At 41.6% G+C, this 23,933-nt stretch overlaps 10 protein-coding genes across 10 annotated transcripts; 3 read left to right on the top strand and 7 right to left on the bottom strand.

The window, feature by feature from the left end:
- Positions 1-155: 155 nt before the first annotated feature.
- Positions 156-974, bottom strand: ATC70_007631 (uncharacterized protein; the record flags this gene model as incomplete). The annotated part of the gene is made up of 3 exons (XM_064826890.1): positions 156-679; positions 735-824; positions 890-974. The coding sequence occupies 3 exons, from the start codon at positions 972-974 to the stop codon at positions 156-158; spliced, it is 699 nt and encodes a 232-aa protein (XP_064675947.1).
- A 250-nt stretch (positions 975-1,224) lies between these two features.
- On the top strand, positions 1,225-2,275 carry GLO2_3 (Cytoplasmic glyoxalase II; the record flags this gene model as incomplete). The annotated part of the gene is made up of 3 exons (XM_064826889.1): positions 1,225-1,981; positions 2,046-2,126; positions 2,184-2,275. 3 exons carry the CDS (start codon positions 1,225-1,227, stop codon positions 2,273-2,275), a joined length of 930 nt encoding a protein of 309 aa, XP_064675946.1.
- Positions 2,276-3,619: 1,344 nt separating this feature from the next.
- ATC70_007629 (uncharacterized protein) lies at positions 3,620-5,095 on the top strand (the record flags this gene model as incomplete). The annotated part of the gene is made up of 4 exons (XM_064826888.1): positions 3,620-3,698; positions 3,752-4,815; positions 4,874-4,972; positions 5,033-5,095. The coding sequence occupies 4 exons, from the start codon at positions 3,620-3,622 to the stop codon at positions 5,093-5,095; spliced, it is 1,305 nt and encodes a 434-aa protein (XP_064675945.1).
- A 333-nt stretch (positions 5,096-5,428) lies between these two features.
- On the bottom strand, positions 5,429-6,261 carry ATC70_007628 (uncharacterized protein; the record flags this gene model as incomplete). The annotated part of the gene is made up of 2 exons (XM_064826887.1): positions 5,429-5,955; positions 6,018-6,261. The coding sequence occupies 2 exons, from the start codon at positions 6,259-6,261 to the stop codon at positions 5,429-5,431; spliced, it is 771 nt and encodes a 256-aa protein (XP_064675944.1).
- A 545-nt stretch (positions 6,262-6,806) lies between these two features.
- On the bottom strand, positions 6,807-8,609 carry ATC70_007627 (uncharacterized protein; the record flags this gene model as incomplete). The annotated part of the gene is made up of 4 exons (XM_064826886.1): positions 6,807-6,870; positions 6,924-7,632; positions 7,688-7,842; positions 7,900-8,609. The coding sequence occupies 4 exons, from the start codon at positions 8,607-8,609 to the stop codon at positions 6,807-6,809; spliced, it is 1,638 nt and encodes a 545-aa protein (XP_064675943.1).
- Positions 8,610-9,271: 662 nt separating this feature from the next.
- ATC70_007626 (uncharacterized protein) lies at positions 9,272-10,709 on the bottom strand (the record flags this gene model as incomplete). Its single annotated transcript, XM_064826885.1, has 7 exons — positions 9,272-9,372; positions 9,429-9,516; positions 9,566-9,831; positions 9,892-10,129; positions 10,185-10,346; positions 10,406-10,545; positions 10,598-10,709. 7 exons carry the CDS (start codon positions 10,707-10,709, stop codon positions 9,272-9,274), a joined length of 1,107 nt encoding a protein of 368 aa, XP_064675942.1.
- Positions 10,710-11,171: 462 nt separating this feature from the next.
- RPS28A_1 (40S ribosomal protein S28) lies at positions 11,172-12,661 on the top strand (the record flags this gene model as incomplete). Its single annotated transcript, XM_064826884.1, has 3 exons — positions 11,172-11,697; positions 11,758-11,967; positions 12,024-12,661. The coding sequence occupies 3 exons, from the start codon at positions 11,172-11,174 to the stop codon at positions 12,659-12,661; spliced, it is 1,374 nt and encodes a 457-aa protein (XP_064675941.1).
- A 939-nt stretch (positions 12,662-13,600) lies between these two features.
- On the bottom strand, positions 13,601-17,311 carry TYS1 (Tyrosine--tRNA ligase cytoplasmic; the record flags this gene model as incomplete). The annotated part of the gene is made up of 1 exon (XM_064826883.1): positions 13,601-17,311. One exon carries the CDS (start codon positions 17,309-17,311, stop codon positions 13,601-13,603), a length of 3,711 nt encoding a protein of 1,236 aa, XP_064675940.1.
- A 169-nt stretch (positions 17,312-17,480) lies between these two features.
- ATC70_007623 (uncharacterized protein) lies at positions 17,481-19,034 on the bottom strand (the record flags this gene model as incomplete). Its single annotated transcript, XM_064826882.1, has 1 exon — positions 17,481-19,034. One exon carries the CDS (start codon positions 19,032-19,034, stop codon positions 17,481-17,483), a length of 1,554 nt encoding a protein of 517 aa, XP_064675939.1.
- A 234-nt stretch (positions 19,035-19,268) lies between these two features.
- On the bottom strand, positions 19,269-20,856 carry ATC70_007622 (uncharacterized protein; the record flags this gene model as incomplete). Its single annotated transcript, XM_064826881.1, has 2 exons — positions 19,269-20,601; positions 20,651-20,856. 2 exons carry the CDS (start codon positions 20,854-20,856, stop codon positions 19,269-19,271), a joined length of 1,539 nt encoding a protein of 512 aa, XP_064675938.1.
- Between the last annotated feature and the right edge of the window lie 3,077 nt (positions 20,857-23,933).

Raw genomic sequence — 23,933 nt, 5'->3', positions numbered from 1 at the left:
CAAATCACAAGCATGCCCCCATTACTATATCAATATATTTATGTATTTAAGAATAAACAGAACCCTTTTATTTGTAATTACAACGTGATAAAGCATCAGCAGATCAACAATTTATGGTTAAACTGAGGAAGGGGTAAAAACTGATCTGAAAAAGTTTATTTGGCAGCAGCAGACTCTGTACCCTTCTTTTTGGGTGGAGGCGGTATCTTCTTCTTTTTCTTCATGGCTAATGGGTTCACACCTTTCACCTTTCTCTTCTTGGGATATGGCTTGTGCGCATCCGCCTTCTTTTCCTCTTCTTCGTTCGAGAACAAAGCTCTTTTGATTCTCAAGGTATCTTTGTCTAATGGCTTGACTTTTTCCATTTCATGCAACTTCATCACTTGTTTCGACTTGTCCGTCATTGGTTCAAGACCGAGACCTTGCTGTTTAACATTAACATAAATGATGGGCACGCCGGGAATCTTTCTCATACGGTCCTTGAGCTTGGGGTTTTGAGTAGCAACACAAAAATGCTGCTTATTCTCGGTGCCAACGAGGTCTCGAATACATTGATAGCTGGAAACAGGTGTCTCCTTGTGTGGACAACGTCTTGCTTCTGATTTCTTGGCTAGAATGTAGGCACTGGTGAAGTCATGGCCTCTGGATTTGATGTCTTTCAAGATACATTCGGTTACCACTACGTGGATCAGTCAGTACGGCATATACATAGATTATGCCTGTGATTTGCCTACCTAGACGAGTAACATCGCCCATTAAGAGAGGAAGCGCATCTTTGATGTACACCTGCTTTTCTAGAGCCGCTTTACAAAAGTCACCATCCACTAATTCAAAACTGTCAATTATCTCAAAATAACAATGGCATGTTGAGCAATCGTAGGTTACTTACTTAAGATTTGATATGGAGGTCGAAAGCCGAACCCCACTGAATAAGCGTGCACAGTCTTCTTGTTTGATCTTGATGCTTTTGTCATGTTATGTGATTGCTTAAATGTTGAACAGAAAGAGAAAGATCTCCTTACACTATAGAAAATCTTTTTCATTTCACCATGGATGTGACTATTTGGAACAACCGCCTTGACACAAGAGAGAGAGAGGATTGCTGCTGGGGATCAAAAAAAGAAGGTCTGGTTTGTGGAAGGGAGGAGCTTCTTTTCTGTCAAGGGGCCTGTAACTAAAAAACATCTCTCTCCCTCTTTTTTTTTTTGTCCTTCACTTCTTCATATGTCTAACTTATTGAAGCTGGCCCGTATTTTGCCTGCCAATGCGGCTACTCGTGTTGTCAGTCGTCAAATGGCTCCCTCCATGATGAGTGTCACTGCCAAAAGATTTGCCAGCAACTACCACCAACATCAACACCAACAACAACAACAAGATGACATTCTTCAGTACAGAGAAAAGCCCGAATCATTATCTTACTTTACTGGCAACTTCAAGTACAACGATCTCTTGATTGAACTCGATGCACTTTACAAAAAGTTCGAGGGTTGGAAGCCTACAGATCATATTGAAGCCAATGTGCCATCTGACCTTGTTCAAATCACGGATGACAAGGCTTATTCCTGGAAGTTGCGTGACAAAATGTCAGAATTGCTCAGTATCCCTCTCACTACTTCGCAATGGAGAAAAATCACAGCTCATCTCAGCACTCTTGCTTCTCTTCCCAAGCCATTACCTCCATCTGTAGAGAAGATTTTAGAGCCCTATCAAAGATTCGATGCCGCTCATCAAAACAGTGGTGAAGTCAAGTCTCGCACCTTGGATGAAATGGGCCGTGCTTATGCTGTGGGTCGCAGAAAGGAGTCCAGTGCTAGATGCTATCTTGTTGAAGGCGAGGGTAAGGTGCTTGTCAATGGCTTAGAGCTGGAGCAATACTTTCAAAGATCTGTCGACAGAAATGAAGTGACTTTACCATTGGATGTGACAGAACTGAAAGATAAATTCAATGCTTGGATCGTTGTGAAGGGTGGTGGAAGCACAGGTAAATTGAAGCATAGTGAATGCGTCTCGAGTTGATAATTGATTCTCTTGTTGGGTGTCTTCAGGTCAAGCACAAGCTATCAAACTGGGTCTCGGTAAGGCCTTGTTGATCCATAACGGTGAATTAAAGCCTGCTTTGCGTAAAGGTAAGTTGCCATGAAGCATGCAATGCGGCCAGATATTAACTTGCGTCATTCTTATAGCTGGTTGTATTACTCGTGATCCCAGAGTTGTTGAACGTAAGAAGGAAGGTCAAAGAAAGGCTCGTGCAAAGTATACCTGGGTCAAGCGTTAAAGAAGTCTCTGTCTTTTCTACTATGTTGCTGTATATTTGTTTTATATTATAAAAAAGGATAATAAAAAAGAAGCCCTATCATTATTTAGAATTCAACATTGACATCTGCCTCTACATTTATATGGTTTTTTTTTTTTTTTTTTTTTTACCTTGGCTCTCCATTTATCGCTATGGGCTGTGTCGCACATTCCACAAATATAAACCTTTTCGCTTTCCACTATCCAGCGAGGACCCCCGATAAGTGTGAATGTGAGTTTCCTCAAGTGCTCTATGTCTGTGTCAATGGAAGCAACTCGTATACAAATAGGCAACATACATCTATGACCTCCCACCGCTCAAGAATATGCAAATCACAGCAAAATTTGGGTGCATTTGAGCCGTGATTTCTCGTGTTAAAAGCCGGTTTGGATCGCCAGAATAGCACCAAACTAATGCTCTCGTCTCGCACGACCTTTCTGACACCTTTGTTCAACTTTTTCCAGATCGTCGAAAATCGAACAAAAACCATGAGGTATCCCTCATGGTTTCTATCGAAAATCAAACGATCGCTTTTTTGACAGCAAAAATGAAAACTTTTACTAATATACATATCAGATCAAAATGTTTCATTCGATCCAAAGTAACTCTTGAAACTTTGTTTATGAGGTTTTCATATGCAAAATCTCTACATTTTGGCCAAAAACCATATTTTATACTTTCTAATATTTCTCAATAATTCTGTTCAAAACTCTTGACAAGATTAGCACCATCGGATGCGCCTTGAAAAGCACTTGTAGGAAGCTTAAGAGAGCATGGCATGACCACCTCAATTCTCATAGTCGAAATTGATAAAATAATTCAAACAAGTCGAAAATCGTTTGGAATTTCCCGTTTCGAATGGGAAATGTGATGGTCGGACATTTAAATAGATTTGGCTTGCAAAAGGCATTCTCATGAAGGCTATCGATGATTCTGAAGCTAATGTCCCCTATAGTACGATCGCTTTGGTTTGTTGTGTTTATTCTAATTCTGCTTAAGCAACTCAATATATGATATCTCAAGTGAAAAAAGGGATACATCCTACATTTTAGGTGCTTAGTACTTATTGATGAATGAGGACAACATATTCACTCTAGGTAAAGCAATGTCATCTTCACAACCAAGATTAGCGCTACAAAATCTCTTCTCATATTGTTTGTATGGTATACCTGCTGTGGGAGCACTAGTACTGGTCTCTCGGGATGCATACATTGCCCATCAAAATGATAGATCGTGGCAATACTCTATTGACACTCAGATACGTAGATGGATACAAATACTCGAGTCAAGTTTCACTGAGTGTCTTTTCGTATTTCAACATTAAACATGCTATTACAATACCAAAAATTCCAAGACTTGTACGACGCGGTAGCTGAACTACTTGCAGACGAAGCCAACAGGAACGGTAAGATGGTCAAATAAATAGGTACAACCGAAACTCAAAAACAAAACACGCAGATCTCAAAGCCTGTGGACAGTCCGTTTGTTATTTGTTTGAATCGATACTGGAGCAAACATCCACAAGCACATCATTCGAGCAATTGCTGATCAAGGCTAAATCATTAGCAGACTTCTCCAATGAGGCTGTGCTGTTGTACCATTTTAAGGATGTACCTGTTCATTGGCGTCGTATGATGATGGACGCGGGTTTGTTAAAGGTGATGATACAGTTGAAATCTATTTTGGAGTATCAGCAGCAACACCACCAGCAGAAAACTGATTTTAAAGCATTGGAACCACAAGTGCAATCCATTATCAGTGATTTAGATATATGCTCCGTTGTGAGTGGAAGTCCAGGCCCTGACCGTCGCTTCTTGGCCAACATTATATTGGAAGAATTACAAAATTGGCTCACAAATGGACGCTCTGATGATCAACCCACATTCAAAAAGACCAGAATATTAAAGGAACCTATAAATACACATCCAAGACCACAAATTAGTAACCCAATCAAACGATTTACCGAGCCACCTAGCTTCGAGTGGTTCCTGGAACACTGCAACCAAGCTGTACCTACTCCTTTTATCATATCTAAAGGGGTAATCGACCACTGGCCAGCCTTCAACGAACGCCCTTGGTCCTCCATGGAGTATCTCAAGTCTGTCGCAGCAGATAGGGTCGTGCCAGTAGAGATTGGAAGTCAATATACAGACGCAAATTGGAGCCAAAAGATGATGCGATTTTCCGACTTTATCAATCAGCATATTCTTCAGCAAGAGGGAGCACCCGCTTATTTAGCACAGCATGATGTTTTCTACCAGATACGTCGACTAGAGAAGGATATAATCATACCAGACTATTGTTACATTGAGCCTAAATTAAACGAACTGTATACATCTCACGCACACGATGTAATCAAGAATGCATGGTTTGGACCTAAAGGAACTGTATCACCACTTCATCAAGATCCATACCATAATCTTTTATGTCAGGTTGTTGGTAGTAAATATTTGCGACTTATATCACCGTTACAAAGCGATTTAGTGTATCCTCGAGAAGGACTCATGACCAACACAAGCCAGGTATGTCGTACTCGTCTCTGTAAAATGTAATAGACTTGACATATAAACCATTTATTAGGTTGATATTGACCATATTGACTCAAACCAATTTCCTCGGTTTAAAGAAGCTAATTACGTTGATTGCATTCTGGAAGAGGGCCAAGTGCTGTATATACCCGTAAGTGACATACATTAATAGTATATGGCCCTATTAATAAGTATCCCGTTTGATAAACAGCCAAAGTGGTGGCATTATGTTAAATCATTGGAAACAAGTTTTAGTGTAAGCTTGTGGTTCTAAATAGGAAGTGATTTCACATGTAGGCATAGTCATATCGGGCCATCAAGTTGATTAGGATGTTTCCTGTAAAAGGCATTTTGTGTTTAATTGAAATTAATTTACAGTGGTGTAACTAAAGCATGTACTGTTTTACTATAGTAAAGAAACTTTATTGAAAAGACTAGTAGAATATATTGAAATATGGTATGAAAAAAAGAAGAATATTACAAATATACAAACAGATCAAGAAAAACGTCGTGTGATGCTGATTTTTCATTGATCCATGTGTATAACAAAATGGATATGTTCGGAGTTGACTATGTAAAAGGTAGAAGGTATTTGCAAATGGGTATTTTAAACATCAAGAGCTAAACTCTCCATGACAAGTTGAACAGCTTCCTGAGCACGATCATTGAATTCATTTAGTAAATTGATCTCTACAGATGATAATTGACCATAAAGCCATTCAGACTCAGATGTCACATCTTGTTGTTGTTGTTGTTCTTCTTGACGGATAACATTGATTTGGAAGGGTTGACGAAGCTTCCATTCAACAGTAACCACGGTGGGCTTCTCGATTTCAACCTGCTTTGTAATCTGTGTGGTGGCTTGACGCATCAAGATGCTGGATGATTGCTCAGCATTGACAATCAAGCCAAGTTGATGGCTGATCTTTTTGTTCAACGTCATGATGGAGCCAAGTAAGTTTGCCTCAATTTCATCTTGGTTGGTGCGTTCTTGAGTATTATCAATTTGTTGGACAGCGCCTAAGCCTTCGATTAGAGGGATATCAGTAGAGACGAGAGGGTTCACAGATGCTAGTAGACTTGCACGCATAAAGTTAAGATTACGGTTCATTGATTTTTGAGCCAAATGACGAGCTACATGTACAAAAAGGAAATGTCAATCATTTGGCCGATATCAAGCTTAGAGATGAACCTACCTTCAACGTTGCCATGGCTAATAGATTGTGGCAAATAAGTCAGGACATCCTCAGAGACATCCAGCATGACTTGATCTACGATGTTTTCATAGTATTCTGATAAGCTCTCGGTCAAAAGAAAGCCAGCTTCAGAAATGTATGATTTGGATGATGATGGTGATGATGGTGATGGAATAACAGGAGCTGCATTTACAACAGACAGGACAATACAGGAGATTGTGATGATGGAACGAGCAAAAAGCATTTTAGAGTGAGAAACAAAAGAGAGAAAAGAGTGGAAGAGTGTTTATTGATAAAGGAATGAATGGACAGTGTTTATGGTTAAAAAACAACACAAAAAAATTAGCAGAAATGATAAATGAGGGGAAAACATAGCAAAGAAAGCAGATATTTATATTCATTTCAAAAAGAAGGAGTCTGTATTCAATATGGCCTCTGTACAACAAACTAGATTTCTAAGCTTTCCATATAACACATTCGAAGTTTTCAACTGCTTTTTTCTAGTAATTTGATTAAATCATCTCCCTATTCAGAGCATTTTTTTTTTTCCTCTCCTCTTGATTTGTATAGCAAAAAAGCACTCCTCTTGTCTGTTGATAAAAAGTGCAGATTTGAAATCTCCTTCTTTTGCGTGTGTTTTGTTTTAATTGTCTTTTCCTTTTATGCTTTTCCGGTTCTACAATGTTACATCAAGCTCCAGAGCTTGCAAAGATTAAGGTTTTGGTTAAAGGCCAGTTTAAAGGGATTTAATTTATTTGGTGTCTGAGAAAATGAGATGATCGACTTGGGTTACTCGTACTTTTGAGTTTTCAAACGTTTCACATCATTGATCAGAGACTTTTCCTTCCAGAGCCTAATAACCGAGTTAAGATGGCATTTTCGTAGTGACAATGAGCGCCGACTTACATGACGATGGAGACCAGGATAAAGCATACGCCTCCCACTGTGATATGTAGGCCCTTTTCCTTGAGCGTGTACCATCCAAAGTTGTTTTTGGACCAATGGGTCACAAACCAGGCCAAGACAAAAGAAGCAAGCGTTGCAACATGTGGGCTCCATTGACGCACAGAGAGCGTAACATGTTCCCCAAAGTATTTACGAATAAAATGCCAGCTATAACTGATGCGAATTGCAAGATTTACCATATTCGCCAATATCAATCCAGTGGCACCCAGTTTTAAGAGATGCATGAATACAAACCCGGAGGTCATAAAGCACACCGAGAACAAGAGCATGAAATAACTCAATCTGGTCAAATCTTTCTTGCTAGCAACTGCTTGCACGAAACCTTCGGTGATGCCATTGATGCCCATAAAGGGAATATAGATGCAGTACATGGCAAGTACTCCCGGGGCATCACCTTCGCCTACTGACCATTTCTTGCCTACCAGTAAGTCAATCAATGTGGATGTGTAGTTGGTAGCAAAGCAGATGAAAATCAGGCCTAGAAGCACATGGAACTTGATCAGTATCAAGAGGACATTGGCAGCAGTTTGCTCGTTTGCTTGTTTCTTCTTTTCGTCCGTGGTCTCATCTGATGATAATAGTAGCTTCGAAAAGAAAGTTCTGCCAGTCTCTTCTAACGGCTGGAACAAGATTCGAACGATCAGAGAGCCTGTTATCATAACGTATCATTAATCGTCGTCTCTGATAAGGAACACTCGGCTTACCATAGTTTACTACAAACGCATAAATGCCTCTGTCTTGCATTGAGCTTAGCACTGAAATCAGCATCTTGTCTCCCTCTGTCAATACATGTTTCAAAAAAGATTGCTTGGTCATGGTGATACCCAAGTTCAATAGAGTTTTGTCAAACCAATATGAACTAAAAGGCCAAGACGGGGTTATGATACACACAGTGCGCATCCTGCACAATATCTACCTTTTCTTTTCGTCGTCTGTGATCTTCTGCGGTAGCAACTTTTGAATAGATTTCTCCTTGTACATGAAGAATCCCAGGTAGCCCAACATCATGGCCAATCCAAACACAAACTGTGCAATTGCGAAAGCCAAGATACTCAGTTTCTCGTTTCCAGCAAAGTAGAGTGTCAATCCAAATGTAATCAAGCATCTCAAAATGACAGCTACTCCCTCCACAGTGACTCGAAGCTGGAAATACAACTGATTCAATGCCAACACAAACAATGGCTCCACTGCCAATTCCAAAAATGATGCTGCACCGTACAGCATGACAGCCATGCGGTAATAAGGAAACTGTGTCGATTGCTCTTCGGTGATGGTTGACAGGTAGTAAGCGCAGGTAATCAATGTGGTCACCAACCCAAACAGCGTTGGGATGTAGGCCAAGTTGAGGATGGATTGCTGGTTTTTACTGGACCGAATGAGAGCTGAACGGAAGCCTTCTCGAGAGATGAACAGAATGGTGGATGACAAGAGTTCGAGATTGACTGATGCTATACCGAATGTCTCTTTGGATATGTATCTTAGCACGATTTGATTTAGTGAAAATGTCAGCATACGCGATAGAAACTGCAGCAAGATCAAATAGGATGCCCCCTTGGCTGTTGCTGCCAGTAGATTCTCATTTTTTGGTGTAGTTGCAGCTGCTGATTCAGCTTGTTTTTTGTCCATGGATGAAGCGTTGTTGACGAAAAAGGGCGAATGATGTCCTTTTGATATAGGTTATTTATATCAAGAAGAGCTTTGTGTCATTGTTTTGTTGGACAGACGTAATGATTTTTGCAGACCTGATTACAGTGGAGATTTAATTTAGTCGTACCTTCTGCACTGCAGAAGGACAAGCAGCCTTCTGATTGCTTCTATTTACAACATGGACGTTGTCATGTCGAGCATGCGCTTGCTGTCGTCTCTTATTGAAAAAGCTAAAGAAATATGGTGTAGAGAGAATCCGGGTAATCTTGATTTATGCGTGATCATCTTCTGATGCTTTGATTGTGTCAATAACGCACCATCATCTTGAAAATGGGATGCTCTCTGATCAGTTCTGCCCCTGATTCCACATCTTCATTTGTGATGCACAAGACACACTCTCGGAAACAGCTGATCTTATCAATAAAGGGAGTCTCCTACTCTCAAGATCATCACAAACGTGTTGTTGTGGCGTACAAATCTGAAAATGTATTCATGTCATTTTACAAACTATTTCGCATGGTTTTGGCTGATCGTTCCATTCTATTAGGAGACAACAGCACAGTTACTCCCTCATACTCATACACAGTGCAATGTTTATACAAAGTCTTTTACTGATTTATGTATACATGGACGCTTGCAAATCAACCAAATTTCTTTTCAGCAGATGCACTACGTCCAATCGTGAATAGCAATACACACCCAATTACCAGCAATGATCCCACACCCTTAAATGCAGTAAAGCCTAGTTGACAAACGCTTTTGAGTGATCAGGTATCCAAGCATATGTCATCTACTTACACTGAGCAGAGTCTGATTCACAATACCAAGCATCGCTGATAATGTAAATCAACACAGCTCTCAAGCCTTGCAATATACCAGTAGCAACCTACGCAACGGTTAATAAAGCCACAATCAGTTAATGTATCAATATTTACGCTTCCTGTTCTATCAATGAGCTCATAATAGTTCCATGAATGAGAAGCATTAGCTACAACGACAAGTAAGTATATAAACCAAACTGAATCCATGGTGGTTCCTTCCTTGAGGTGGATCAGCTGGTCGAATCGAGGTAGTGTGTACAAACTAATCCAAACGAGTGAGATAATCGATGTATAAATACCAGAGTAGAAGCAAATTCTAGCAGGCAGTGGTGGCGGCTTTTGCTGGCTCATGATATAATCCGAATAAACGTAGACGCAAGCTACATTTGAATGTCCATCTATTAGCGACGAGATATATGCATGTTGCAGATTGCACTTACAGTAAAAGAATGTGCCTCCCAATGTCATCAATGTGCCAAACATGAGTATGGTTGTCTTTGCTGCTGATTGTGCATCTACCTCTGCTGAGGAGGTAAAGTTGTCCATAGAACTAATGGCTAATCCAGCGCTTGTACCGAAAATAGCAATCCATTGCATTGTGGACAGTGTTCGTTTCATGAATAGCCACGTCAAAAGAGCACACCAAATAACCACACTGCTATAGATAACCTGGTACATCTGTATAGACCGCATGCGTTAGTATATGGCGACACATCTTTGATGCCAACCTTACGCCACTGCCAACGATGGCAAATCCAACTGTCACGCAAAAGTTGGCAAATACATCGAGCACAGCTAATTTGATGACTGATTTGTGTGGAATAGGACCTTCTTCGTATTGGGATATAGCTGTAGTGGGTATATGTTCATCTTGGGTAGGATGATTGAGTTGTACCTGAAATTGGCAATAGAGTTTAGTTCCTTCGCATCGGTCAGGCTATACATCTGACTTGCCATATCAATGTCGTGGTCATGCTCCTCTTGATTGATTATGCTGTATTTCTTTTGCTTATTTCTAAGCAGAACTGGGATGATGAGGCCGACCAACACCATGCCAAGATATTGCGCTAATTGAGCTAGATAACTATCGCCGGCTATCGTCCATTAAGTAGATAAATCATGGTTGAAAACAAGCATCCGACTTACTCGCAGCGCCATGATAGAACAGCCACTGGGTTCCTAACGTAGTGCAAAGGCCTGTAATCAAGAACATGACTTGATGAAAGCCAATATACAATGTTTCTCCACTGATGCTCATGGTATAGCTTGAATGATGATTATGGAGAAGACGAAAAGGGCAAATATATACGGGGTTTGGAATCCGTGGAAAGAGGCTCTCCATCAGTTTGATCGAATCGCTTGTCATTGGGCTGTTTCTCTGGTGCTGTAGATCAGTGCTTCGATACAGGCCAATGTCCTTCGAGCAACCCGCAGAGAAAGGCTTTGTAAAGCACATTTAGCTGCCCAAATTCAAGCAGACATGTCAAAAGCGTGAAATTTCATTTGCATAAACATGGCTATTCCAGTTTTCCATCATCCCATTTCGAAATATGGTACGATGTAATTGGCCGTAGCAACCTTAAATGTGACTATTTGACAATGTCTCGTCGTCAAAAGAAACCCTCTCTTTTGGCAAGCTGCCCTGTGTCAATAATTACGGGGTTGTATTGCGAAAAAATAAATTTTTATCTTGTTCTCCATTACAATAGAATATACAGCAATGAATAGAGGTCTAAAGCAAATCATTCCAGCATCTCGCAATCTGTTACGCAGCCAAACCCGTCGCACATCTGCCTGTTTGATCAGCTTGACATCATTGCCGAAAGCACCCAATGCTGCTGCTGTGCAAAAGAGATTTTTGACACAATCTGTGGCTCGCCCTATATCCTTCAAGGGTATCTTTGGTGCCAAGAATGAAGAGCCTGAGAAAAAGCTCGTTTTGGAGCAGGACAACCTCTTTCATGTGCTATCGCAATCGCCATTGCCTGAAATGAAAGACAGAGCTGCCATTGTCAACAAGTATGGTGTTTGTCCAGTTTGTGATACACATCATGAGGAGCATGAAGCCAAGAAGAAGCCCACCTATGACTGCCCTGACTGTGGCTATCCCACGCATTGTAGTGAGGAACACTACCATGAAGGATATCAAGCTCATCATGCTGAGACCTGCGCTATTTTGCGTGAAATCAATGAGGATGATCATGATTTGCGTTCTGGTAGACCCATGCGTGAATTTGAATTTCCAAGTAAGTCGACAAACTCCATAGATGAAGCTATTCTGGGATGTTAAATGGATGAATGTATAGGTGCACAGGGTTTCGATGAAGCTGTCAACATGGCCAATTGGGATGTTTTCTTTTATACCCGTAGTTTTCCATCCATGGATTCTGACAGATCAATGCGTCATGTATCCAAGTTGTTAACTTATCCCATGTCAATTGCGGCTGTGTTGCATCAGTCCAGTCCTTACAAGTATGGCGAACAAGTGACAGCCGAGGGCATGAGATCCATTGCAGGTAAATTGTGCTTGCAAGTCTTGCTTCGATGGGATGACTAATACACACAATGTTAGCTTTGAGAACCATCCTTTATCCTCACAATCAAATCAGCAACGATGCCCAAACACAAATCCGCACTGACACTATCAATGTCTACCTTGTCGGTGCTCGTGCAGAGGCTACTTTACCTTCTCACATTTGGCTGCAATTGGCTTACCTGTTCCCTGCCACTCCATTCCACATTCATTTCATTGGACCCGATGCATTAGCACCCAATCAAGAACCCCACACCAAGTCTGTCAATGAGCGTCTCCTATTCACCTACGACAATGCCATGTATCATGATTACCATGAGACCATTGAAAAGTTTGATCCTTACACTGATTTGTTCTTCTTGTTCTCTCCCGGTATTGGTCATGGTGATGCTCGTGAAGGTTGGAAGACATCCATTGAGAAGGCATTGGAAACCAAGTGCCCTATCTTTGTCACAGGCTATGATGAAGCAGACATGAAGAACGACGTTGAAGCTGTCGAGCAAGATTATAACGGTGAATTCGACTGGGTCTTGAAGCCAACCGTCAACGAATTTAGAAGCTTAAAACGTGATGTCAATCTGATGGATTTGAGACAGAGTATCTTTGCAAATTATGGTATCTGGGGTATCCGTGGTAAACGTTATGATGTTACTCATGATCCTGAGAGCAACGAGTAGATGTCTTTTCTTGATGATTCATTTTTCTATGTACATATATTAAAAAAGCTATATTTTCTCAAAATGTTTGCACCCCTTTCTCTTTGTTTCTCTTTACCCTCTTTTCCTCTTTCCATTTGCGAATTAGACTTAATATTATCACTAATAGACAAAAATAAAATACGAAAATATCTACTGATGAATTATCTGTGAATGTTAACTCTGCCGTGATCTCCCATGTCTTGTTGAATGTAAACAATTTACATGCGGACACATAGCATACTTGCATTGCCTCCTGATGCTCAAAAGTATGCAAAAGACAGCGAAATTTGGGTGCATTCAACCCGTGTTTTCTCGTGTTGTAGGCTGTTTTGGACGTTTGGAATAGCGCCAAACAACTGCTCTTGCCCAGCACTAACTTGCTGATACCTTTGCTCAACTTTTTTGAGATCACCAAAAATCCACCAAAAGCCATGAGAGGTACCTCATGGTTTTCATCAAAAATCAAACGATCGCGTTTTTGACCTTGATAATGATGATTTTTACTATGGTATATATTAATTCAAAATGTTCCTATCAATCTAACGTAGCCCCTGAAATCATCTTTGTGGCATCTTAATATGTACAATTTCGACTTTTGGCCAGAAACCTGTTTTCATATTTTTTTAGGATTACTCGATAAGTTGTTTGAAAACATGTCTTATGATTAATGCTATTAGATTCGCCTTGAAGAGTACTTTAAGCAAGCTTAAGGGAGTAAGAGAAAATCAGCACAATTTATATAGTCAAATTCTCCAGAATAGGTCTTTTTTTTTTTTAAATTTTGTTTATTGATTGAGCCGCGTACACTAGGAGTACTGGGTCGAAGTGAAGAGGCGGGTGCAATTAAAAAAGAGATAATAAAAAGAAGGTGAAATATTAACTAAACTAAACTAAGCAGAACTATCGAAACTATCAAAACTACAAGAGGGAATGGATTTGATCCTCATCCACTGTCTGGCGAACAGTGGAGCGGACATTCACCAGAATCGCCTCAGGGACAAGGATGATGTTGTCAAAAACAAAGCGCATATGGGCTAGCCATATTTGAGACAGGGTGATAAGTAGGATTCTGTAAGGATGGATGCCTTTGACTTGGGAGTACCAGATATCCGAAAAGTCCAGGGACAGAAGAGCCTCTTTGATGTCAGTGATGGACGTCGTGGGCCATAGGAATTCAAAAATGACGCCTAGCCATACCTTTTCTTTGGATGGACAGTCAAAGAGCAGGTGGCTGGCAGTTTCATTGGGAGACAAGCAGACAGGACAATTGTGAGACTCGAAGACTCCAGGCATCATGTAGTGTAACCTGCTTCGAGAAGGGATACAGCCTGTGATGAGCCGGTATATCACATTACGTTGAATGTAGGTAAGAGACAGGGACCAAAAGAATTTCCAATGAGAAGCTGAGACATTCTGCAAGGCCAAGGGTTGTTCCATCGACGACAGCACGGACAGACGAAATGTTTTGGCCGAAGCCTGAGCATTTCCAAGGGGTTGGCCATCGTGTAGACAAAATTGATGCACTAGAGGCGCAAAGGAGACATCAGAATCAACCAGGGGAGCAGGACTACACACTGGATGGAAGTAGGGTTGAAATTTCAGCTGGGCAGACGCAAGACCTTTGAACACTGTAGAAGGAGCACGTTTCCAATTGAGGAGGGAAGGGTCACGAGTATCTTTCCAATGAACAAAGTTGAGCCGAGCATCATATTGAAACACATCAGAAACCATCATCGCTTTGACTCGACGAGGAACCACCAGTGAAGAGGATGGAGGGACATAGAAGGCAGCCTGTAGTGGGAGAGCCATGGCAGTAGCAGTATTGATCCGAGCAGCTTCATACGACTTGGGAAGATAGTCGACTGCACGATATAACATATCGACAGTTCCCGTGCGCTGTGTTTTCAAACCCTGATTGCGACGAGCAAAGGGGAAGAGGAGCGGAATATGGTGATACTGGTATCCATTCATGTTGCGTAGATGGTAACTGAGAAGGTAGGACACCGGGTGGGCATCAATGACAGATTGATCATATACCAGCAACGGATGTAGCCAACGAAAATACAGAGCCGAAGCTTGAGTTTGGATGTCGACAACACCCAGTCCACCTTTGTCTTTTGGGAGAATCCATGTTTTCCAAGGAATGACAGGGAAAATGTTCTTTCTCAAGAAAAGAATTGCCAGTGACCGCAGCTGCTTGACATCGGGCTGGGTGAGAGGAGTAACACGTAGAACGTACCATAACTTGGACAGAAGCAGAGAATTCAGCACAGTGGCCTTTCCAACAACTGACAGGGATCGGACAGAGTGGATCTGGATGGCCGTCTTGATCTTGGTTGTCAGTGCACCCATAAAGTTGACCCGCTGGATCCTGCTTTGTACGAGAGGAAATCCAAGATATATCAAAGGTTCATCATCTTCCACAGAATGCAGATGGGTGATGTGGGCATGCGATAACGGAACTTGCCAAATGTCCCATGTATCCCGACCAGACACCGAAAAGGCTTGCACCTTGTCATAGTTGAATTTGGCGTTGGAAGCAGCACAATAGCGAGACATATGAAGTTGTAAGCGAGACAGGTCCTGTGCGTCATGGACAAATACCAAAGCATCGTCCGCATAACACAATAACTTGGTAGTAGCAGTACCCATCGTGTATCCGTGAAATTGACGATCATGCAAGATTGCCAGTAAAAAGGGTTCGAAGGCCAGGTTGTACAGGATAGGCGAGAGAGGATCTCCTTGCTTGAGTCCACGCAGCTTGGCAACCTCTGTTGACATATGGCCATTCAGATTAATCCGTATGAGATTGTCGCCCATCAGTTTGTATATGCACTTGATGAGGGGACGAGGAAACCCAAACTTTGTCAAGACTTTCTTGAGATAGTCCAAATTCACACGATCGTAGGCCTTTTCTTGATCCAACAAAAGACCGATATCTGCATCCAAGTTGCGAAAGGTGGGGTCGTCATCCTGTTGTTCCGCAATTGTCCATTTCCTTTGAGCATCTTCCATGATCAGTTGACAGATCATGCCATTTTCAGCAATAAAGCGTCCAGGAATAAATCCAAGCTGATGGCGACTAATCAATTGAGAAGAGACAGCCATGATACGACGATTGATGTTGCGAGTGAACAGCTTGTAATCCGAATTGGCCAGAGACAGAGGACGGTAGTTCTTCATTTCAGCCGGATCACCCTTCTTGTAGAGCAAACACATGACAGATTCGTTCCAAGATGGCGGAAACTTACCCTTCGTCAGTGCTTCATTGTAGACTAGGTTGATGAGTGAATGAAATGGTGGGAATTTCATGATCAGGTACAAAATCTCATATGGCAAGCCATCCGGGCCAGGGCTGCTAAGGCGTCGAGTGTGTTTGCTGTCGGCCAAGAGCTCGTCTACATCAATCGGCAACATCAGTTCCTCCTGTTGTTCGCTGCTGATCTTTAAGTGCTGAGGGATGCTTCGAATCACGGTACTGAGTGCTGTTGAATCTAGAGCCTCTGGTGTGAATAATGCAGTGTAAAAATCAGTTGCAATGGCAGATATGCCATCCTGTGCCTGACACATTGAACCCGTAGAGGGGTCTCGCAGCGCCACAATGGACCGACGGTTCTCTCGAGACACCGCAGAGCGCTTGAGGAATCCGGGTGATTTCTCACCATGTTCACGATAGAACTTGCCTGCCTTCAAGATTTCTATTTCTGCAATTGAGTGCTGCAGGGACTGAATTTGCTGGTTGATGGAGTCCAATCCCTGAAATATCAATCCTCGATGCTTCTTATGTCTCATCATCTTGTTCCTCTTTGAAAGCAGTCGATGTAGTTGTTTCTTCCTCCAGTTCAAATCCTCAATTTGATACTGCTTGATGAATAACTTGACCTCTGCTTTGATCCAATCCCATTGTTGTTGGGGAGATGTAAACCGCTTGATACCTGCTCTTCGTTCCTCACTGCCAATGAGGAATTCCGCCAGTGCCTTGCGAAAATCTTTGTTGCGAGCCAAGTAGGGATTAGCCTTCCAGACACCAGGGCCACGACCATTGGAATCTTGAAATTGATAGGAGAACCCCAAAAGCTCATGATCAGTCCACTCCGGAGAGAGGTATTGTTGACTAGTACTAGTTACAAGGTGATGAGCATTGGAGCTACAAAAGATATAATCCAAAATCCCAGCATTTCTGCCACTATGCCAGGTGTTGTGCTTGTCATCCCCAAATACATCAATGTAATAATCATCCAAAAGATCAGTCCATATCACAGGTGCACTGATGAGAGAGCCATCAGTTCGCCGATCCTTGTATTGATAGTTGAAATCGCCCATTATAAAGATAGTGTTTGTTGTATTAGTGATAGTGTCCTTGACAATTGGTATATCAAGTAATTCTGAATAAAATGCTGTGCGTTCGGTGTGAGCTGACGCTCGACCGTAAATGTTGAGTAGAGTTGCTATTGGTGGTGTTGTTGCTAAAAGTTGTACATCTCGAGTAAGGTGAAGGGAGGCCAAAATAAAACGACCGCCATCAATGCCTTCTGAGATGTGTTGAAGTGTATAATTGGTGTTAAGTGATATAATGCCGCAATGTGGAGTCCAAAGACTCGACTTGGTGTTGAATTGTGTATTGAGCATGTCTATAATAGTGGAGTCTGTTGCATGTGTTTCTTGGAACACTAAGATATCATAGCCTAGTGTTCTAAGGTATCTAATAAATTGTTGTCTTTTTTTTGGGTTATCTATTTTTTTGAGGCCACGGCAATTGAGGGTGGCAATTTTCACTGTATGTTGTAAATTCATCATATTAATGTTGAGATGGTGAGGGTGGGCCTGTCAAGCCTTGTTGTTGTCCCTGTGCTGCTGCTGTAACTGCAGCCTGTTGCTTGGCAGAAGTAAAATCATCCGCACCATCAAATTTACCTATTTTCTTCACTGGGTGATCCAGCGCATTCTCGGATGCACTAGTAGGATTGGCAGGAGATTCACCCATTTCAGTATCAGTAGACTCAGTACCAGTGGTATTGTCAGAGTCTTGAGCCAGAGGGAGCTCGTCCATGTCGGCATCCCTATCAGCACCTTGCTTTTGAGCAATGGTTTGGCTATCAGCACCACCTTGTACGCCGCTGTGGACCACATCTTGGGCACCACCTTGGCCATCACCTTGATTGTTACCTGGAACAACACCAGAATCACCACCACCGGGAGACCCACCACCAGCAGTATCACCACCAGGAGTACCAGAACCAGCACCAGCACCAGCAGCTACTGGAGGAGCTTTGGAGACCTTGGGAGCGGCTTTCTTCTTACCAGATGATGTACCGCTCTTTGCCTCCTGAGACACTTTTCGGGGCTTCGAAGCAGCCTTACTGTCTACCGCACGGACTTTGTTTGGACTTGTATTACGGGGACAGTTGTACTCCACATGACCATATTCATCACAGTGGTAGCACTGGATCCACTTCTTGTACTCAGGGCAATCCGCCCTACAATGATCGGCACTATGACAGATACGGCAAAAGTTGGGCATCTTGTCCCATTGCAGCAGAACCATTCGCTGATCGGCTGAACGAGGATCCCAGATCATCACTCGGCTGAGTTTCTCCAGGTGTCGATGACCAGGGCAGGGCTTGTCTTCGGGGTGCAATTCATCACAGGCATAATCAGGGGAGGAAGGCACAGTAAGGTTAAGCGTAGCATAACCTTCACCTTGGAAGATGCCATTAGTTCTTGAGATGCCATGATCCAGGACATCACCATATCGGGAGAGACGAGTCGCCATTTCCTCCTTGAGTTGCAAAGCTGGCAAGAAAGGGAGATTCTGTAATGTCAACTTGACAATGGTGGCATCGCCAGGGTAGGATGGAAAGCCCCTCAAATAGGTACCATCTTCCAGGGTAATGCCGTCGTTGATGAGTGTGGTGCGTCCTACACACTCAGGCAGCCACATTGTCTCGAGAAAAGCATGGCCAAGGTAATGTCTTGGTTTGCTACGGTAACCAAGAAAGTCTTCATAAAGTTCAGAGTTGGTTGTAGCTTCATTGAACTTGAGAAGGGCCTTGTTCAATAGATTACGATCTTTGACAGGTGTCAGATCGATGAAAACCGAATCCTCCTCGATACCCTTGAGGAATGGACGTATGACAGCCATAGGTCCTGAAGAGGCCTCTCCATTGATGGCCTGTTGAGATGCCTCTGCCTCCGTAACTGGTCGTTGGATGAGCGTAGGATTGAAAGAAACAATGGATTGCTGTTTCTTGCTGTTGCCTTTGCGTTTTGAGCCGACTACATGAGTCCACAGCAGAGGGGTCTCAGCGTCGGGTTGAGAGGGAGAATGATGTATATGACTAGTGTCAGACATATTCAAAAGATGATAGGATACAAAATAGATTGCAAAATAGATCGATCCAAAAACGTTTAAAGGATGAGCAGAATAGATTCACAAAAAGTTTGCCAGAATAGGTCGAACTATGTCCAAAATGCTTGAAAATTAACAAATCGGGCGAAAACTTGAATCTTGCGAGTGTAATAAATGACAAATTAGTAAAGCAGTCCCTTGAATAAGCCAGATTGAGCACATTACTATCTTGAAGACTCATGCGTCCGCTAATGCAGCACCGCTGCCGTCCTGTTTCTCGTTTCTGTTGCAGAAAGAGGTGGTCTTGGGAATAATGCCAGTGTTGGATTGACTGGGCTTTGGATTGAATACAGGAAATGGCTGCCTGAATAAGAGAGTGGAAAGCCCAGAGACAGCGATGGCCAAAGCAGATGTCTTGTCTCTACCTTGAATGGCTATGTGATTAAGAACGGATACACAGGCAGGATTTAAGCACAGGAATGCACCATGAATGGACCTCGTCTTGGTCTTACCATCCTTTGATTTGATGGATTGTGTGGGATGAGAGGTGGGACCAAAGCAGTACATGCACGTCTGGGATGTCTTGTGTTCGTTGGTAGTATGCACAGTGGCGACAGATGAATGTAAGCGAGGCTTCCATTTTCCACCATACTTCAAATGACCCTTCAAGCGAGAGCCGACACAAAGACCACGATCTCCAATGAACATTGTAAGTGACGTTTGGGGACGAACACCAGCACAAAAGGATCTTTCACGCGAAGCAAAGCAAGAACGGAAATGCCTGTCAATGTGCTCAGTCTTGTTAGAGAGAGTATTCTGCTTTTTTGAGTGATAGAACGCTCGCAATGCTTGGCCATTGCTTCTGTGTGCATCAAGATTTGATATGACATCCTCTACCTCTTTGGCTCTGAACACACTGGATCTCGGCAAATGTTTCTCGATCTCTTGAACCCTCTTTCCTTCTTCTGCTGTTTTCTTGTCTTTCAAAATGATATTTCGCCTCATGAATTGGCCAGGACCAAAGTCGATATCTTCAGCACGCATCTTGTATGACTCTGGCAGAGGCTCTAATGTTGTTGTCTGACCACAATCATTAGCAGTAGCGCCGGTGTCGCTATCATCACCATTGAGATCTCCATCGCATTTAACACTGCCATCACGAATTTCATGCTTGTCAATAGCGTCTTTCGTAATAACTTGATCAACGCCATTGCCATCGTTACCAGCAGCAGTACCAGTACTATCAGGCAAATTGCCTTCATCAGCATCGAGGTAGGTGAGAGGAGAGAATCTATTATGCAGTAACAAGTGATATTTGTGTTTGATCAGATTCACGCCAATAATTTCCGTCATTACAGTCAGCCCGTTATCAGTACCCGAAAACACCATTGAATCGAGACGTTGGTCAGAAGGAGGAGGCTCGTAACTTGAAACAAGAGGGATATCTTTGTTTCTATATTCAATGGCTTTCCTTGTCAAAAAGGCACGAGTTCTCATGTTGGACAGTTGTTGCTTGGGCCGGTGTAGCTGGGATGGATGCACTTTCACCAGTGAATGTAGACGTAGAGGCCTGAGGCTGTAAAGATACCACAATAGCATCGAAGTGATCCTTGACGTACTCTTCAAAGTACTGAAAGTTTTGCTTAGTACCGTGGTGTTCAAGATGATTTTTCAACTCATCTTTGGCACATTGACAGATCTTCTCAGCAGTAGTAATGACACCTAGGGGGAGCCTCTTCACCGAGAGTAATGTCTTCTTGAGTGCATCCAATTTACTAGGCTTGTCAATGATGGGCCTTGCTTTGTTTTCGGTGATTTCCCTCATTGATTGAAAAAAACTATCCATCAAACGCTGCGGCGAGACACCGAATTACTTGGGCCTTTTGACAACAGGCTGGTAACTTGATGTGGACGTGGCACTTGTGGATGCTACAGCTTCATATTCTCTTTTTTTCCCTTTAGCAACGACATTCTTTCGGGAGGACGACTGGTTTGAGTGCCAGTAAACGGATCTCTTTGCTCTACTTTTGTTCGCACATTAGACATTTGACATAAAAAAATAACTAGACAAGAAAAATGTGAGCATTTGTAATGGTACGGCGATTAACTAGATCAATACATACTGTAACAAGAGTAGTGCTTTATAGATTTGGTTATAAATAAGAGCTTTCAAGACACAAAAATATGACGAGAACTAAGAAATGGCTTTAGATGGTGTTGATGCTACGCAAACAAAGAGTGTAAAGGAACGAGAAAGAGAGGAGAGAAGAGAAATACATACTGAGAATGGCTGCAGCTTTCATGAAGGAATACTTCAAGCGATTTTACAAGTCAGGCATCAATATATCAGATCTAGAACAAATTTGGGGTGCCTTAAATAATGTTGTCAATAGCTGTTTGACAGATGAAGAGATATACCACCGCACATTAGACAACTGTTATTTTTACATTATTCAAATGTTACCTATCATGTCCTGAAGACAAGACACACAAGCTTGATCAATAAAAAATTGTATAAAAAGTAAATATAGCATTGTGCCATTCAGTAAGTACAAATACATCCGCTAACGTTACATTGAAATATTGGAAAAGCGTACACTTACTTTCCAACTGCCCCACAACTGACACCGAGTATCTTCCTGTGAAGCAAGTACTTAATTGCGCCAGAGCTCTGTAAGCTAAGCTGTGCGTTCGTTTGATATTCAGTATATAATAGACTAGCCGATCAATCTCGCTAAGCTGGATGACGATATCGTCCTGCGGGCTCTCACCGAAGACATTTTATATCAGATATAATAAAATTTTGATATATCAAGTAGATTTTAAACAATCAATCATTAGTAAAAGGTTATATAAAAGCCAGGAGGAGAAGAGGAGATATCTCCCTCAGCATCTTTTTGCTTATACACTGATATTAAAACAAAGCCTATTATTGAGACTATGTAAAAGAGAATTCAGGTTTTATGCGACATTTATAAACCACAACCTCCATATTTTGATAGTAGAATTGTTATACCATTTGTTTCTGATGCTCTTAATAAGATGGCGACATAAAGCTGGTCATAAGTAAATACAGGACTTGTGTAAGATCTACAGCGACTTTTTGGAGATATTATAATTGCAAAAGACATCTTCATGAGGCAAAGCTCCCCCCCAAAAAAAAATATTTGCGCTAAGCAATTGTAATTTCAATTTCGTGATCCCCATTTAATCAGCATCGCAACCATCATTGTTATCATCATTGTCATCAACAGAAAGGCATTTAGGTCAGCCAGCAGCCAAATTGATTCAAACTCAGTTTTTTTTTTTTTGTTCAAGATTGGACAGATTCTGTCTTTTTTCGACTTCTTTAATTTATTCTATTATATTCGACTATATAAACTGTAATGATCGCCCCTCGCTTCCTAATATATTCTTGAAGTACTTTTCAAGGCGCTTCCAATGGTACTAAGTAATATAGATGTTTTGAATAAACTTATCGAATGACTTATGAAAATATGAAAAGAGGTTTCTGGCAAAAATGTCGAAATTTTACATATCAAAGTCCCACAAAAATGATATCAGAGGTTGCTTTAAATCGATAGGAACATTTTGATTCAAGACATACCATAGTAAAAGTCTTCATTTTCAAGGTGAAAAATGCGATCGTTTGATTTTTGATGAAAACCATGAGGTACCTCTCATGCTTTTTGGTTGATTTTTGGCCATGTTTCTTTTTGACCCAAAAAGTTGAGCAAAGGTGTCAGAAAGTTACTACTACTCGAGTACAATTGTTTGGCGTTATTCCGGCGGCTCAGGAAGATCTACATGTCAAGATATGAAGGCTTGAAAGCTGTCAAATTTGGTTATGTTTTGCTTTATAGCTTTTATTTACACGGCATGAAGCGTATCCTTGGTAGCTGAAATCTTCTGGAAGGGCAGTTCTGCAGCCTGTGCAACTTCTAATTCCAACAGGAGGCATATTGATTTTGGTAAGACTAATTCATGCAAGTTTTGATGCGATATGTTGTTGATAAGCCTATTAATAATGGAAATGAAAACCTGAATTTGCTGCCTGAATACTATGGTTTTGCACCTTCGCTTCGCTGAGGTAAAACCCCCTTATAGGTCAACGTTACCAAATGTTGAATTAGATGCCAAGTCTCCCTCCCCAGTGCCAGCTTCGCCGGTGGTTTTTTCGAACCTTGTACGGTACTCTGTGCTTTAAATTTTATATATCTCTGATCTCTGATTGGTCATTCCAACGTTTTTTTTACAGTTTTCTGGTAAATATATTAGAGATGATGATGGTTGGCAGATGTCAGACATTATGCTCGCAAGATTCAAGGCATGCCAAATCGGGAGACTCGAAGTTTCAATTAGTTTTGGCGGCGGCTGATCATCAATGTCTTCTTATCACCAAAGGTAATCAATGCTTTGGAGGCCCGCAAGATGAGAATTGCGAATTGAAAGAGTAATATAGCTTAGCCTAACTACCACATTTTACCTTTATTGATTGCATTTGATATATTCAATTGTTTTAAATTGGATTTTCTATCATGAGTAATGATGATGTATAAATTTATCATCCACTGGCTCCATACTCCACAATTCAGTCTATTTTTCATCAAACATAAAAACATGAGGCCAAGATATTGCTAAATCAGATAAAATTTGTTGGCTGTACACGTGTACTCTGTATTCGAATTGATAACCGGGGGTTGTTGTGCAAGTAGTAGTGGTTCTTTTTCTGTACAAAGGGTAGAAATTGGAGTTTCAATGATACATTTGTTGCCTAATTACACAAATGTAAATAAGGAAGGCAAAAGAACCGATCAATGGATTTTACTCCAATCAAACGACATTGACGTAGCTTTTCTCTCGCTGAAGTGGTCAACATTTACCCTTTCAATGAAATTTTGA

Source organism: Mucor velutinosus (genome assembly GCF_035048745.1).
Source record: "Mucor velutinosus strain NIH1002 chromosome Unknown tig00001553, whole genome shotgun sequence".
NCBI lineage: Eukaryota > Fungi > Mucoromycota > Mucoromycetes > Mucorales > Mucoraceae > Mucor > Mucor velutinosus.
Note: the sequence above shows the minus strand (reverse complement) of the source record. Positions and strands in the feature narration are given on the sequence as shown.